This window comes from Neoarius graeffei, chromosome 14 (assembly GCF_027579695.1).
Source record: "Neoarius graeffei isolate fNeoGra1 chromosome 14, fNeoGra1.pri, whole genome shotgun sequence".
NCBI lineage: Eukaryota > Metazoa > Chordata > Actinopteri > Siluriformes > Ariidae > Neoarius > Neoarius graeffei.
In genome coordinates this window covers 34,761,020-34,776,616 of record NC_083582.1, presented here as the reverse complement: position 1 = coordinate 34,776,616, position 15,597 = coordinate 34,761,020, and the positions used below count along the sequence as shown (strand labels likewise).

The 15,597-nt window shown below is 41.9% G+C and overlaps 1 protein-coding gene across 1 annotated transcript in view; it reads left to right on the top strand.

Moving 5' to 3' along the window:
- pcdh15b (protocadherin-related 15b) overlaps positions 1–14,675 on the top strand; it is a 462,078-nt gene extending 447,403 nt beyond the window's left edge. The window contains 3 exon segments of the mRNA XM_060938905.1: positions 9,211–9,219; positions 9,471–9,585; positions 13,296–14,675. Of these exon segments, the coding sequence (XP_060794888.1) occupies positions 9,211–9,219; positions 9,471–9,585; positions 13,296–14,675 (1,504 nt within the window).
- Positions 14,676–15,597: the final 922 nt, after the last annotated feature.

Below are 15,597 nucleotides of genomic sequence, written 5' to 3'. Positions count from 1 at the left end.
CCTGGCGTCCACACGGCACCAGCGTTTTGGGTGCCCAAAACGCAATCTTTTTGAGAACGGGTTCCAGAGTGGAAAGATCTGGCAACGTTGCCGTTGTGAAGTCATCTGGATGAGTAAAACAGATTTGTTTACGATGACGTCACAACCACATGACTGTGAGTGCTTCACGCCGGGTAGAAGTGTAACGAATATCACCAGGAAAAAGCCTTACAGAGCACTAGTGAGAGTGAAACACGAGCTTGGATATTATTATTAGGGCCCGAGCCCGAATGGGCGAAGGCCCTATTGTTCTTGTAAGAGTTCACTATTCTTCTTCTTCTTCTTCTTCTTCTTCTTCCGTCTTCTTCTTCTTCTTTATTTTTCTCCGCTGTTGGGCCATTTTCGGGGCGCTTGCCATGGGCGAAAACGCACGAAATTTGGCACCAGTTCCGAGAATTTCCACCGCTACTCAGAACCAAAAGCCCAAACTTGGCCGGGGCTCAGGGCCTCTATAGCGCCCCCTAAGTCGTTGTGATTTTGGCCTCCCGCATTAAGGTGCCTGGTTGCCATATAGTTTGTAGTAGTGGCATGCAATTTGGTACGCATATGTATCTCACTACGCCGGACAAAAATGTAATGCCAATGCATTAGCCACGCCCAACAGGAAGTGAGGTAATTTCACTTTTGTGCGTAATGCATGGCCACGAAGACGGCGCAACTCCTCCTAGACCGTTCATAGGAATGTCACCAAAATTGATACACATCATCTACAGACATGGCTGACAAAAGTTACTAAATACGTTTCACGTAGGGTCAACCGTTCAGAAGTTATACGTCAATCAATTTTCACTTCAAAATTTTACATGCTTAAAAATTCATAACAAATCTTCCAATTGCTCAAAACTGCTCATACTTCACACGCATATCACGCATTGGGCTTCTGACATGTTACCCAATTTCTGTGATATTTCGCCACTGGGGGCGCTATTTTTGGGCAAAAAATCCAATCTTTCCTCAAATTTGGTCAAACTTCACGGCCACCCTCTTACTACCTCCCATGTCATGTATACCACATTTTGGGAATTTTCATCCATGGGGGGCGCTGTTTTTGGCTGACGCAATTGCTCCAAAACGGGTTTTTGGTTAATAATTCCATAATGCTTTTCCTTCACACCACTACCTTGTGATAGTACGTTGCTGTTGTAGACACTTATTTTTCCAACTCATAATTGCTCATGTACGGCATAGCGCCACCTACTGACATGGGAAAAACCAAAAAATTTATTCTTCAAAAATCTATATCTCATCTTCTATTTACTCAATTGTCATCAAACTTCATACGCAAACTCTTCATAGCTCACCTGACATATACGCCAAATTTTGTGCACTTTCACCCCTGGGGGTGCTGGTTATGGCAGACATGATATTGCAGCTTCTGATTTGTCAACCTTGGCAAGCAAACTCTGTACAAGACCCTTATTGGGGCGCTTGCCATGGTCGACAACGCACGAGATCTGGCTCCTTTTTCTTAGACTGCCACCGCTACTGAGAACCAGAAGCCCAAATCCAGGCGGGCCTCAGGGCCTCTATAGCGCCCCCTAACGTTTTGTTATTTTTGCCTCTCGCATTAAGGTGCCTGCTTGGCATATAGTTTCTAGTTATTATTATTATTATTATTAGGGCCCGAGCACCGTACAGTGCGAGACCCTATTGTTTTTGAAGGATTATTATTTATTATTATTATTATTAGGCCCCGAGCACCGTACAGTGCGAGACCCGATTGTTGCCATGTGTCCAATTCTGTGCTTTGTCGCCATTGTGGGTGTAATGTCTCTTGCCGAAGAAGCTGTGGAAGGTTTTTCGCGGGGATGCATGCCCCCGCCCCCCTTGGCCGCTGGCGCGAGGGCCCGTCGAGGCCGCTTGCGGCTTTAATTATTATTATTATTATTATTATTATTATTATGTTCAGTGTTAGTTCACAGTAGTAATGCAAGAAGCAGAATAGTGACAGTAATAGTGAAGCAAAAACATGCAATTGTACAAACACTGCAGCTCTACAGCAAAATATTCATTTATGAAATGGTCTGATTCTTAACACCAGTAGTGCCAATGATCTTCTCATTGCGATGCGATGCGAGTTGTCAACAAATCCTATAACTTGGTTCATGAAACGCGCTTACAAAATATTTTCACTGTGAATATTTATTGTGTAATGGTGCAAAGTGAGAGAGAGAGAGAGAGAGAGAGAGAGAGAGAGAGAGAGAGAGAATAGCCCTTAGGGCAGAGTCAATCCCGCCAGCAAAACTAGGGGGAAAAAGAGCGATCTCACCTCTTCAGATGATGGTTTAAGTCCTAGAATACATTCCTCAAAAAAGCAAATTAATCCATCAACGTGTATCATTCAATTTATTCCGGACCATTAAAGACGCCGCCTTCCGCGTACGTCATCCTCGCCGCCATATTGGAAAGGTCAAAGTGGAGAATAAAGATTGGCTGCGTTTAACTGTACCAACAGGTTTACCGTCCAAACGAGATCACATGGGATTACCTTTCACAGGTGAGACTGGAAAAATACTTTTCATTGTATTTGGTCATTATAATGTAATTTTCCGAACAGATTTTCCTGACTTTGTGGCTAATATGAAGTCTCGCGTATAATAGTTTATGCGCATGCGTCCTTACTTCTTCTATTCCCATACGAAAAAGAACAGTAAAGAACTTATAAGAGTTTACCACTGTCTTAGTAGTAAATCCTTATAAGGATTTATAAATATATATGCCATGTATGATTTACTCCTGAAAGTGGCCCATTTTGCATTTTCCTAATACAAATATTTTATGAAAATCTAGTATGTATGAAGTGAACATTGTGCATGGTTTTTACAGATAATGTGTATGATGAATTACACCGTCTTTGTATGCTTCACATAATGTTTGTAGTTTTAAATTATATTTTACAGTTTAAAATGTATATGCCTTTTATATGTAAATCCACATATGTTTGTGTTGGATTTACATATAAAAGGCATATACATTTTAAACTGTAAAATATAATTTAAAACTACAAACATTACGTGAAGCATACAAAGACGGTGTAATTCATCATACACATTATCTGTAAAAACCATGCACAATGTTCACTTCATACATACTAGATTTTCATAAAAAATTTGTATGAGGAAAATGCAAAATGGGCCACTTTCAGGAGTAAATCATACATGGCATATATATTTATAAATCCTTATAAGGATTTACTACTAAGACAGTGGTAAACTCTTATAAGTTCTTTACTGTTCTTTTTCGTATGGGTTGTTCTGGTGTCTCCGAAGGGACCGTCTTACAGCGCCCCTAGAGGTGTGGCATGTGTATTGCATTGTTTTCAGCAAGCGTTGCGTTGCCATATGGACCTGATATTTTACTGATTGTTGCCCATTTGGACGCGATATATTTTTAAATAACATCTCGTTGCCGTTGTCGTGTGGATGTAGCCTCAGTTCATGGACAGATGTCCTGACATTTTCCTTTAGAATTTGCTGGTATAATTCAGAATTCATTGTTCCATCAATGATGGCAAGCCGTCCTGGCCCAGATGCAGCAAAACAGGCCCAAACCATGATACTACCACCACCATGTTTCATAGATGGGATAAGGTTCTTTTGCTGGAATGCAGTGTTTTCCTTTCTCCAAACATAATGCTTCTCATTTAAACCAAAAAGTTCTATTTTGGTCTCATCCGTCCACAAAACATTTTTCCAATAGCCTTCTGGCTTGTCCAAGTGATCTTTATCAAACTGCAGACGAGCAGTAATATTCTTTTTGGAGAGCAGTGGCTTTCTCCTTCCAAACTTGCCTTGCACACCATTGTTGTTCAGTGTTCTCCTGACGGTGACCTCATGAACATTAATATTAACCAATGTGAGAGAGACCTTCGGTTGCTTAGAAGTTACCCTGGGGTCCTTTGTGACCTCGCCGACTATTACACACCTTGCTCTTGGAGTGATCTTTGTTGGTCGACCACTCCTGGGGAGGGTAACAATGGTCTTGAATTTCCTCCATTTGTACACAATCTGTCTGACTGTGGATTGGTGGAGTCCAAACTCTTTAGAGATGGTTTTGTAACCTTTTCCAGCCTGATGAGCATCAACAACGTTTTTACTGAGGTCCTCAGAAATCTCCTTTGTTCGTGCCATGATACACTTCCACAAACATGTGTTGTGAAGATCAGACTTTGATAGATCCCTGTTCTTTAAATAAAACAGGGTGCCCACTCACACCTGATTGTCATCCCATTGATTGAAAACACCTGACTCTAATTTCACCTTCAAATTAACTGCTAATCCTACAGGTTCACATACTTTTGCCACTCACAGATATGTAATATTGGATCATTTTCCTCAATAAATAAATGACCAGGGCGGCACGGTGGTGTAGTGGTTAGCGCTGTCGCCTCACAGCAAGAAGGTCCTGGGTTCGAGCCCCGGGGCCGGCGAGGGCCTTTCTGTGTGGAGTTTGCATGTTCTCCCCGTGTCCGCGTGGGTTTCCTCCGGGTGCTCCGGTTTCCCCCACAGTCCAAAGACATGCAGGTTAGGTTAACTGGTGACTCTAAATTGACCATAGGTGTGAATGTGAGTGTGAATGGTTGTCTGTGTCTATGTGTCAGCCCTGTGATGACCTGGCGACTTGTCCAGGGTGTACCCCGCCTTTCGCCCGTAGTCAGCTGGGATAGGCTCCAGCTTGCCTGCGACCCTGTAGAAGGATAAAGCGGCTAGAGATAATGAGATGAGATGAAATAAATGACCAAGGATAATATTTTTGTCTCATTTGTTTAACTGGGTTCTCTTTATCTACTTTTAGGACTTGTGTGAAAATCTGATGATGTTTTAGGTCATATTTATGCAGAAATATATAAAATTCTAAAGGGTTCACAAACTTTCAAGCACCACTGTACATTTACATAATTTTAACAATGACTAAAGCTAAGGCAAGACTTGACCATTGTCCTTACTGGCTATTCATGATGAAACATCAAGTTTTCAGAACAAAGTGCAAATTTATTTCAACAATACTTTAGTAATGCACAGCAGTGGTTAAGAGAAAAGTGCAAGTGCAGTCGAACTTGAACCATGCTTTCAAAAGGGTGGAACAGAAAGAAAAATAAGACAATCTGTTGAAATAAAGCCAGGAAACAAGAAAAGTAAAGTGAAAGTTCACTTTTTCTGCTTCTTCGCACTGAAGCCAAAGGCATCTAGTTTGGCAACACCTGATGCCTGTTTTTGTTTCTTTTTCCTTGGCACAGCAGCAGGAGCTTGCTATTATCGCCCATTTCATTTCGCCAAGCCCATCTCCACTTATTCTTTACCATTTTGTCGATGTCTGACACATCTGTGCCTTAATTTAAAAGAAGCGCATCCATGCTGGCAAAACCGAAAGTAATTTGACGCGCTCTAGTGATGGAAATCAAAGGGCCTTTGTCCGGTGAAATATGGCCTTATACGCAGTACTTGAGTTGAGGGGGGATGTAGGGGGAGGCATCCCCCTATTATTTTAACAAATATTACTACCATTTCAGCATTAGAGGTTTTGCGCAGTGATAGCCTACATGTAGCCGGATAAAAAAGACGCATATTTATTTATTCGGTTGCACCTCTCATTCACACCTATACGGAGGTTTCAGTCACTGAAAACAGCTACTTTTGCAAACTCTGGGCAAAGTGGAGATTTCTGAAAACTCCATCTTCAGACACTCGTGTAAATAGGGAAAACGAAGCAACAGTGGGCGAGAGGGCGCGCGTGAATATAATGAGTCATAGGTGTGAATCTTTCACTGAATGCCAATTGTCCCGGTTCTTCATGAAATCACATGCGCACGCACAAATTCATTAGGTTAACTTTCAAATAACTGTTCTTGTGCACTTGCGACACCGGAGCCACTTTCCTGAATTTTGAGCTTTGGAGTATTCGCTTCTTTATCTATTTAATCAATGAATTTGTCACATACATTAAATTACTAATGTAAAACATTAGTAGCCTATTTAAGCAATAGCTGTTTTCTCCACTGTTTTCCGACCTTTTGTGCTTAGTGAATGAGACACTTCATTACACTCCACTGACTGACTTCCAATTCCGGACTTTTTTGAAAATGTAAAATATAGGCCTACGAGATGTTTTTTTGGCACTTAATTCGCGTTGGTCCTTCACTATTAATTTTTGAGACTGACAAGGCACTAAATACTGTGGAATTATTTTCTCCTTACTATGAAGTTTGGCATCTTAAACAAGTGTCAGGAAATCTTGCAGCCTGACTCTGCAGCCTCCAATGTTTACGCGAACTGTTGAAACCATAATGTTTAAAGATTAAATCGTAGGCTAATCAAACCAAAGAAAAACACAGCCTTTCCAGAACGTTGTCTGCCGAAGCCTGTTTAACCTACAAAAGGCTTAATAGCATAGATCTTGCTGCGGCTTCAACAGGGCTGTTTAGATTTTTCACCTGATCGCCTTTCAATAGGCAAATATTATTATTATTATTATTATTATTATTATTATTATTATTACTACTACTACAATAGGCCTAGTATTAGTAGGAGGCAAGTAGTTGCCTAGTAGTAGGACAGCCAGATTGTTTCATCAGTGGAGCCGCCGTTAAAAGGAAACTGATGCGGAGCGCCGCGGCTCGCCTCGGGGTGAATCGCGTCCCGAGGCGCGGGGCTGTCCCGCCCTGGCAGTGCTGGTTCGTTGGGGAGAGGGCAGAGGTCGCTGGCTGCCAAGTTTGGAGAGGCTGGGACCTCCCCTGGCCGAGTTACGAGCGTCCAAAGTCGGGCTGGAGCCGCCGATAGAAACGAAACTCAAGCCGAACACCACGGCTCGCTGCCTATGCCGAGCCTCCCCTGGACTAGACAGTAGCGGAGGCTGTATTTATTTATTTATGCCTATCTAGCGCAACAACTTATTCCTTTACATATACTCAAACATAGCACAAGAAAGGGTTCAACAACAGGCAATCACAGCAGCTTGGTGAAGTTCTAAATCACATCGGTGTCAGACCTATGGGCCTACCCCCCCTTTTTTTTCCTCGGATCTGCATCACTCTCATTATTGACCTTTAGCACTCCCAGTTGACGGAAATCCGTCGTAGCGATGGAAAACTTTAATCCATGGTTAGGTCCTGTGTTTCCTTTCCTTCGCAGCATAACATCTTTTCTTCTCGCTTTCCGTTACTGTAGTCGGTCTTTCACGTTTCAGTCTCACACTCACGTCATCCATTTTTCTCTCCTGTTTCAAATTTGTATCCCACAATGCCTTGTATGAACGGGGAATGCCCTCCACATGATGCATGACGTAGTATCTTGAATTAGGTCATGGTGAAGCAGGAAAAAATAGAGAATTTAGGTCCACGTGGCTCTAAATTCATTAATTGTTCTATTTAAAAAATAATAATAAAATTGGAAGTCTGTGATTAGAATTCAGTAACTTTTGGTTCACTAAACAAAAATAATTGGGTGTCAGGGAAAATTCTTTTTATATGCGACACTTGAAAACCAGACAATGGTTCCTGACAATACCCATATCCACTCTTAGGTCAGTAATTAAAAAGCAACCATAGCTGTAAAGAACCTGCCTGGAAAAGGACACAAGTGTATTTTACCCCCACACAAAGTGAAGAGAGGAAAAAAAATGTCAGAAGGATCACAGTTGGGGGTCAACAAATCTCCATGTAAAATAATTTGGAAGGCATGCTAGAAGAAAGCCTTTTCTTTGATCAAACCCCAAATGTAAGCACCTAGAGTTTTCTGAACACTGCTAAAGGTTTGATTATTGTCTTTTACACTGCAGAAAATTATGTCTCAGCAAGTGAAAATATCTTGAAAATAGTTTAAATTATCTAGCATTTGCTATTAGACAATTATATACAAGACACCAATTATGAGATTATTAAAACTAGTTCTTGATTGCAACCAACTTATTCCAAGATGTCTTGTCAAGTAAAAATATTTGTCCAATATTTTTATGGCAAGATAATTTCACTAGTATTAAGTAATTTTCTCCTCAAATTCAGTTTTCAATTTTTTGCAGTGTAGGAACTCAAAGTGGGTTTTGGCATGAAAGCCAAATGGAGATTAGAAAAGCACCTTATAAATATGGTGGAGGATCTGTGATGTTGCGAGGCTGATTTTCGTCCAAAGGCCGTGGGAGCCTTGTTCGGATACAAAATATCATGAGCTCCATGTAGTACCAAGAGATTTGAAATTAAAAATTGGCTGTTGCTACCAAAAAGCTGTAACTGGGTCATGGTTGTATCATCGAGCAGGGCAGTAGTCCTGAACAGAATGGTTGAATGAAAACAGAATCAAATGTTTGACATGGCTATCCCAGTCTGCTGACCTAAACTCCAGTCAAGACCTGTAGGGTGAGGAGTCTACCTGAGAGAACCTAATACCCTGTTGAGATTATGTATTGAGAAGTGGTACAGTATGTCTTCTCCAATCTCATCAAGAATTATATGAGAAGATTCATTGCTGTTATGTTGGTAAGAGGAGGTTTTTCCAAATAACGGGTGCCAATAATTGGCATGTGCTTTTGGTGAAAGAAACTGACTTTAATGAAAGGTTAGTTTTAGTGTGGAATTAAGCTAATTAACCACAAAGACTTTTTTTTTCTTTCTTCAAAAGTATAACTTTTCTAGCCAGTAATTCTGGAGCAGGTTGCATGATAATACCTCCCCATTTTATTCTGGAGAATTTTTTATTCCTCAGTAGCAGGTTACCAATATTCAACACAAAGCACATAGATCCATTTCTCTTTAACCTATCATGGAAACATCTTGGAGAGCCAGTCGGATATTCTGTGTATTTATTGTGAAAGCAGATTCATTACTGCTACTAGAGATAAACCAAAGGACCTGTAAGAAAGATGTTTTGCTCTGTACTGAGTGAATGAATGATGAAGGTAGTGATCAGAGAGAGAGAGAGCGAGAGTGCTTGGAACACAGGAGATAAGCGTTCTCCTCTAAGAGCCATATCTTTTATGAGGGAGCCGTATAAAACATCATAACTACAGAGAGGAAATCACTGGACACCTCCTGCAGCTGTGTCACTAAAATTTACTGCAATAAAAGGTTGTTGCATGATAATCCTGTTCCAAGTGCTTTACTGTGTTTCAATTTCTTTTCTGTTCTTTTCTTTCTTTCTTTCTTTCTTTCTTTTTTCCCTTCCAACAATGCACTATCTGCAGGTTTAAAGAGTAAGTATCCAAATGTGCATCAACACATGAATGCATGATGGCTTCAAATTTGACTGTTTTCTCATAAACCAGCTGCTAAATATTGCTCACTGGGGTGATAAATAAGAAATGTGCTCATGAAAGCAGCATGCATTATTTATTTATTTATTTATTTATTTATTTCTGGAGTGCACGTATACCATATTTCCCCCATTTTCAAGATGAAGCTAATGCCATAAATTTGTGTAACTTGTTGAATCTATCAACTAAAGACGACAGGCTGAATGTGCCAAAACCGCCAGGATCCAAATGGCTCTCCCAGCTGGCAAACCTGGAGGCATTGCTGCGAGCAATCTGTATGAGGAACTAGGCGACAACACCATGTAAGTTCTTATGATATTCGAGAACTGGCTATACTTTATTTTTAGAGTCATTTAAAACCTGGTCCATAATTATACACAGAACATTGTTAGTCAGCAGAGCAGGGGCTTTTTTTTTTTAACATGTTGGTAAAAGCACTTTGTCTTAATTCTTGTACTTTTTCATCAAACTTTCTGTTTAGCAATTGAAATGTTCTGAACACTTAATGGAACTCTGCTGCCAAACATGCTCTTGAGTAATTTAACATATTGCTCAATGAATTCTATGAGAATTCTGACCAGCCAAGTGACTACAGGATGGGTCTTAATTAACATAATGGAATTTCATATTCAAAGAAAACAATCTTTAAAGAAATTAAAATCCCTATTAAAATGAAAAGGCAGGCTTTAAGGGCACACTCGTTGGGAGGAACAGTGCGAATATCAACTGAAAAGCATTGTAATCCAAATATTTGAAATATAAATAGGTGTTATAAACTATAAATTTGCTGATAAGACACAAACTGGCTCTGTGCCATGTTGGTGTGCTATAATTAGGATAATTAATGGATGGGTATGTCTAAAAAGTTTTACCCCTGCAGTTAGCAGTTAGAACATTAACCCTGTGCACACCTATATCTGAAGTGGAGTCAATTGGTACCATATGGCTCGAAAAGAAAAAAAAAAAGTGTCTATTCTGTTGCTCATTAGATGCCAGCAAGGGCAAAGGTAAAAAGATAAACCAATAGGGTTTTTTTTCTGACAAATAAGCAGCCACTATTACAGTAAATATTACAGGATGAGTTTTCTTCCACCATCATTGTTTTCTTGGGAGACATTGTGACTGTTCGAATGTTGTTGGGTTTTTTTTCAGTTATTATTCTAGCATATGTAGTTTGCAGTATCACAAATGAAATAGCATTGCTATCACCATCATCCTTTTGCTGATACATACTTTTTAGCACCTCATTCAGTGTCATCTATTTTCTTTCTGTCATTTCTTCTTTCTATCTTGAAAATCAGGTCTAAGTAAGTAGGCTTTCTTGCTTTTAATAATAGATGCACAGATTCTGTAGGTGCTACCCAGTGTTGCCTGTGTTTGGGAGATACATGTCCTTGTGGCTTATTCTGTAGACTAGTTAATAAGTTCCTCACAGTATTCTCCCTGTCTTTGTTGCATTGGTAATCCACTGCCAAGTCTGTATTAATACAGTGTCTTGCAAAAGTATGCATCCCCCTTGGTGTTTGTCCTGTTTTGTTGTATTGCAAGCTGGAATTAAAATGAATTTTTGGAGGGTTAGCACCATTTCATGATATGCCTACCAATTTAAAGGTGAAAATTGTTGTTTTATTGTGACACAAATAATAATTAAGATTTAAAAAAAAAGAAATCTGGAGTGTGCATAGGTATTCACCTCCTTTTGCATGAAACCCCTAAATAAGAGCTGGTCCAACCAATTCACTTCATAAGTCATATAATTAGTTGATTAAAATCCACCTGTGTGGATTCAAAGTGTCACATGATCTGTCACATGATGTCTATATAAATCAACCTGTTCTGGAAGGACCCTGACTCTGCAACACTACTAAGCAAGCAACATGAAAACCAAGGAGCACGCCAAACAGGTCAGAGACAAAGTTATGGAAAAGTATAGATCAGGGTTGGGTTATAAAAAATATCACAAACTTTGAATATCCCGCGGAGCACCATTAAATCCATGACAGCAAAATGGAAAGAATATGGTACTACTACAAACCTGACAAGAGAAGGCCGCCCACCAAAACTCACAGACCGGGCAAGGAGGATGTTAATCAGAGATGCAACAAAGACACTAAAGATAACACTGAAGGAGCTGCAAAAATCCACAGTGGAGATGGGAGTATCTGTCCATAGGGCCACTTTAAGCCATACCCTCCACAGAGTGAGGCTTTATGGAAGAGTGGCCAGAAAATAGACATTGCTTAAGAAAAAACATTTGGAGTTTGCTCAACAGCATGTGGCAGACTCCCCAAACACATGGAAGAAGATTCTCTGGTCAAATGAGACTAAAATTGATCTTTTTGGCCATAATGGGAAATGTCATGTGTGGCGCAAACCCAACACCCTGAGAACACCATTCCTACAGTGAAGCATGGTGGTGGCAGCATCATGCTGTGGGGATATTTTTCATCTGCAGGGACAGGAAAGCTGGTCAGGACTGAAGGAAAGATGGATGGCACTAAATGCAGGGCAATTCTGGAGGAAAACCTGTTTAATGCCGCTTTTCCACTACCAACGCGGCCGAGTTGGGCTGAGCCGTGCCGTGCTGAGTCGAGCTGAGCGGGGCTGTTGGAGTTGCATTTCGACTACAACCGCGCTGAACCATGCTGGCTGGAAGTGGGTGGACACATTGGGTGGAGTTAGCAAAAGTGGGTGGACGTCAGGTGATGTCGTTAGGCGGCCCAAACAGTGACATCAGTGACCTTTTAAGCGGTAGTCTCACGACCCGGATAGTAAACAATAAACATGGAGGACACGGAGTCGTTAGTGTTGCTGGTCTTGGTGCTGTGGCTTGTTGTCGCCGACAACGCCAATAGATACTGGCAAGAGCGTATAGATGAGGCGAGGCGCATAAGGCTTCATAATTCTCGTAATTCTCCTTCTTCCGGGTTTACGGTGTTTACAGATCCCAGTGTGCTCGCGGGGCGTGTGTGGGCGTGTGTGGACACTCCTCCTCACCAATCAGTGCACAGGGGAGTGTCTGCTCACACCCCTAGCCTCACTCAGCTCGGTTTGGCTCGCTTCAGCCCCACTCCAAAACCGTGTGAGTTTTGGGGGCTGAGCAGGGCTGAAGCGAGCTGAGTCGTGCTCTTCTTAGATAGTCGAAACGCGAGCCGTGTCGGGCTGAAGTGAGCTGAAGTGAGCTGAAAAAGGGTAGTGGAAAAGGGCCATTAGTCAGCCAGAGGTTTGAGACTGGGATGAAGGTTCACATTCCAGCAGGACAATGACCCTAAACATACTGCTAAAGCTACACTGGAGTGGTTTAAAGGAAAACATTTAAATATCTTGGAATGGCCTAATCAAAGCCCAGACCTCAATCCGATTAAGAATCTGTGGTGTAACTTGAAGATTGCTGTACACCAACGCAACCCATCTAACTTGAAGGAGTTGGAGCAGTTTTGCCTTGAGGAATGGGCAAAAATCCCAGTGACTAGATGTGCTAAGCTAATAGAGACATACTCCAGGAGACTTGCAGCTGTAATTGCAGCAAAAGGTGGCTCTACAAAGTATTGACTTTGGGGGAGTGAATATGTATGCACACTCCAGATTTCTGTTTTTTCATCTTAATTATTGTTTGTGTTACAATAAAACAACAATTTTCACCTTTAAAGTTGTAGGCATGTTGTGTAAATCAAATGGTGTTAACCCCCCAACAGTCCTTTTTAATTCCATCTTGTAATGCGACAAAACAGGACAAACACCAAGGGGGATGAATGCTTTGCAAGACACTGTATAATTCTGCTCTCTTTGAACATATTGTTGGATTTTGGATGAACTAGGTTCCTAGTACATGTTCTCTGGATTTAGATGTCTCCTACATAATCATAGAGTGCATCCAGAAGTACAGTAAGTATGTGCAGTAACTGGAGTAAATGTATTGCATAGTTGGCTCCTTCTACCTCATACATTCTTGATCCTTGCTGACCTGTTCCTCTTATCAAGCATATGTCTCTGTCCCCCTTTGCCATCATGTTGAGAAAAGGGCTAAAAGGTGTGTTTTGGAGGAGGCAGACCGCCAACAGCTCATCAGTTCTTTTGCATCACGTGCCATTGCAGCACACAAGCAGTCTACAGCTAATGGAGTCATGCTCAACAACCTCCCCCGCTCTGAGAGCAACATCACATTTCTGTCAGATGAGAACCCCCTGACCACTACCAATCCACTCTACCACGATGATGGTAACATCAGCAACTCAGATCATATAGGAAAAACCCAGCATCTCAAGTACCTACTGGGGCTGCAATCATCTGGCTTCAAGAGCCTGAAGAGCTCTGAGCTGCCCTTGCCTTCTGTGATATCAGGCCATTCAAAGACACTGCCGTCCAGGCTACGCAAATATGAGGCCAGTGAAAGCTCTTGTACACGGCAAGTGGTGATGGACCCCAGGCAACTGTTCAAGTCAGAGCTTAAGGACAGTGCAGACCAAGGGGTCAAGGAGCCAGACAACAATCCTGAGTCTAAACTGACAGTGAAGGAGCAGACCTGGCAGTTTGAGGAGCAAACCCAGCAAGAAATGAGGCGAAGGGAGCAGCGGGGAGGCTCTCAGGGCTCACTGTCCTCTGAAAATCTGCTGTCTTCTTCTGAACCACCGAGGTCTATGGTGGTAGATATAGAGAAGAACAGTTCTCCTCCAGCCATCATCATCACCCAAAATGATGGCACGCCACCCCCCAGCCGCAAGCCGACTCCACCAGGCCTCCAGAAATATGTCAGCTTGTCTGCCTGTGTTGGAGAAGAGACCTATGAAGTTAATGTAGAGATAATACCAGACCCTCCAGATGTACCTGCACCTTCACCACCAATAGCACGACCACATCTGTCCTCTCCATCTCCTTCTCCCACTTCAAGCCCTCCTCCTCTCCCTTCTCCTCCGCTGCCTTCATCACTTCCTCCACCACCTCACACTTGCCCTCCACCACCACCTCCTCCTCTTCCTCCTCCTCCTCCTCCTCTACCACCTCCCTTTTCCCCTGCTGGCTCTTGTTCTAAGCCTGTCTCCCCCTTTATTCTTACACCCCTACCCTCAGTGTCATCTCTTCGGCCCGTGTCCTCTCGTCCTCCTCCACGTCCCCTCCCAATAGAACCTGAGCCTTCCAAAAAAGAACTCAAAGGGATCCTTAAGAACATTCGGAACATAGCTGAGATAGAGAAATCTGTTGCCAACATGTACAGTCAAATAGACAAAAAGCAGCAGCCTCTAAAGAAGACACAGAAGGTGCAAGTTTCTGAGGAGTCTGAGGTAGGCAAACCAGAGGTGGCTCGTACGCAGGAGGCAAAGAAGCAAAAGAGTCCAACTGTAGATTCTGTAGTGGAAGAGCTGGAGACATTTTTCCCATCTCAATCCACTATACTGTGACTCTTCATTTCTCTTTACTGTGTCTCTCTCAGAGTTTTGTTTGATATCACTGTATTGTTTTTCTTTTAATCTTTGTGTCACATCACAAACTATTGCTTGAGATTTTTTTTTTTTTATAAAGCAAAGTGCACATAGTCTTTGTATTTCTTAATTTAGATTTAATCATCTACACACTTGCATTGTTAATGAAAATATGGGCGAGTTGGCTGAGAGAGTTGTTTTATAAGAGTATTTTATTGGGAGGCACGGTGGTGCAGTGGTTAGCAGTGTCACCTCACAGCAAGCAGGTTCTGGGTTGGAACCTGCTGGTCAACTGGGGCCTTTCTGTGTGGAGTTTGCATGTTCTCCCTGTGCCTGAGTGAATTTCCCTTAGGTGCTCCGGTTTCCTCCCACAATCCAAAGACATGCAGATAGGTCAAGTGGCTACTCGAAATTGCTCATAGGTGTGAATATGAGTGCGGATGGTTGTTTGTTTATCTCTGTGTTAGCCCTGCAATAGATCAGTGACCTGCACAGGGTGTACCCTGCCTCTCACCCGAAGTCAGCTGGAATTGGCTCCAGTTTTTCCCGTGTCACTAACAGAAAAGTGGTATCGATAATGGATGGATGGAAGTATTTTATTATCATCTATTGCACTTTTCCTAGACTCATACTCCTGAAAAATATGATATACTTTAGCCTTGCTGCAGTGAATAAATATCCTGTATAAAACTTTTCACTGAGTACAATTCTGTTGCCTGAAACCCTTTTCATTTATTCATATTTACATTTATTCATTTGGCAGTCATAAGGAAATTGCGGTGGAATACAATCCAAGCGTCTGGCTGTCAAAGAGCATCTACTTTCTCCTCTCTGTCTTTCTTCCTCTCTCTCTCTCTCTTTCTGTATTTACATGATACATGAGGCTGTATTCCTTTACAGC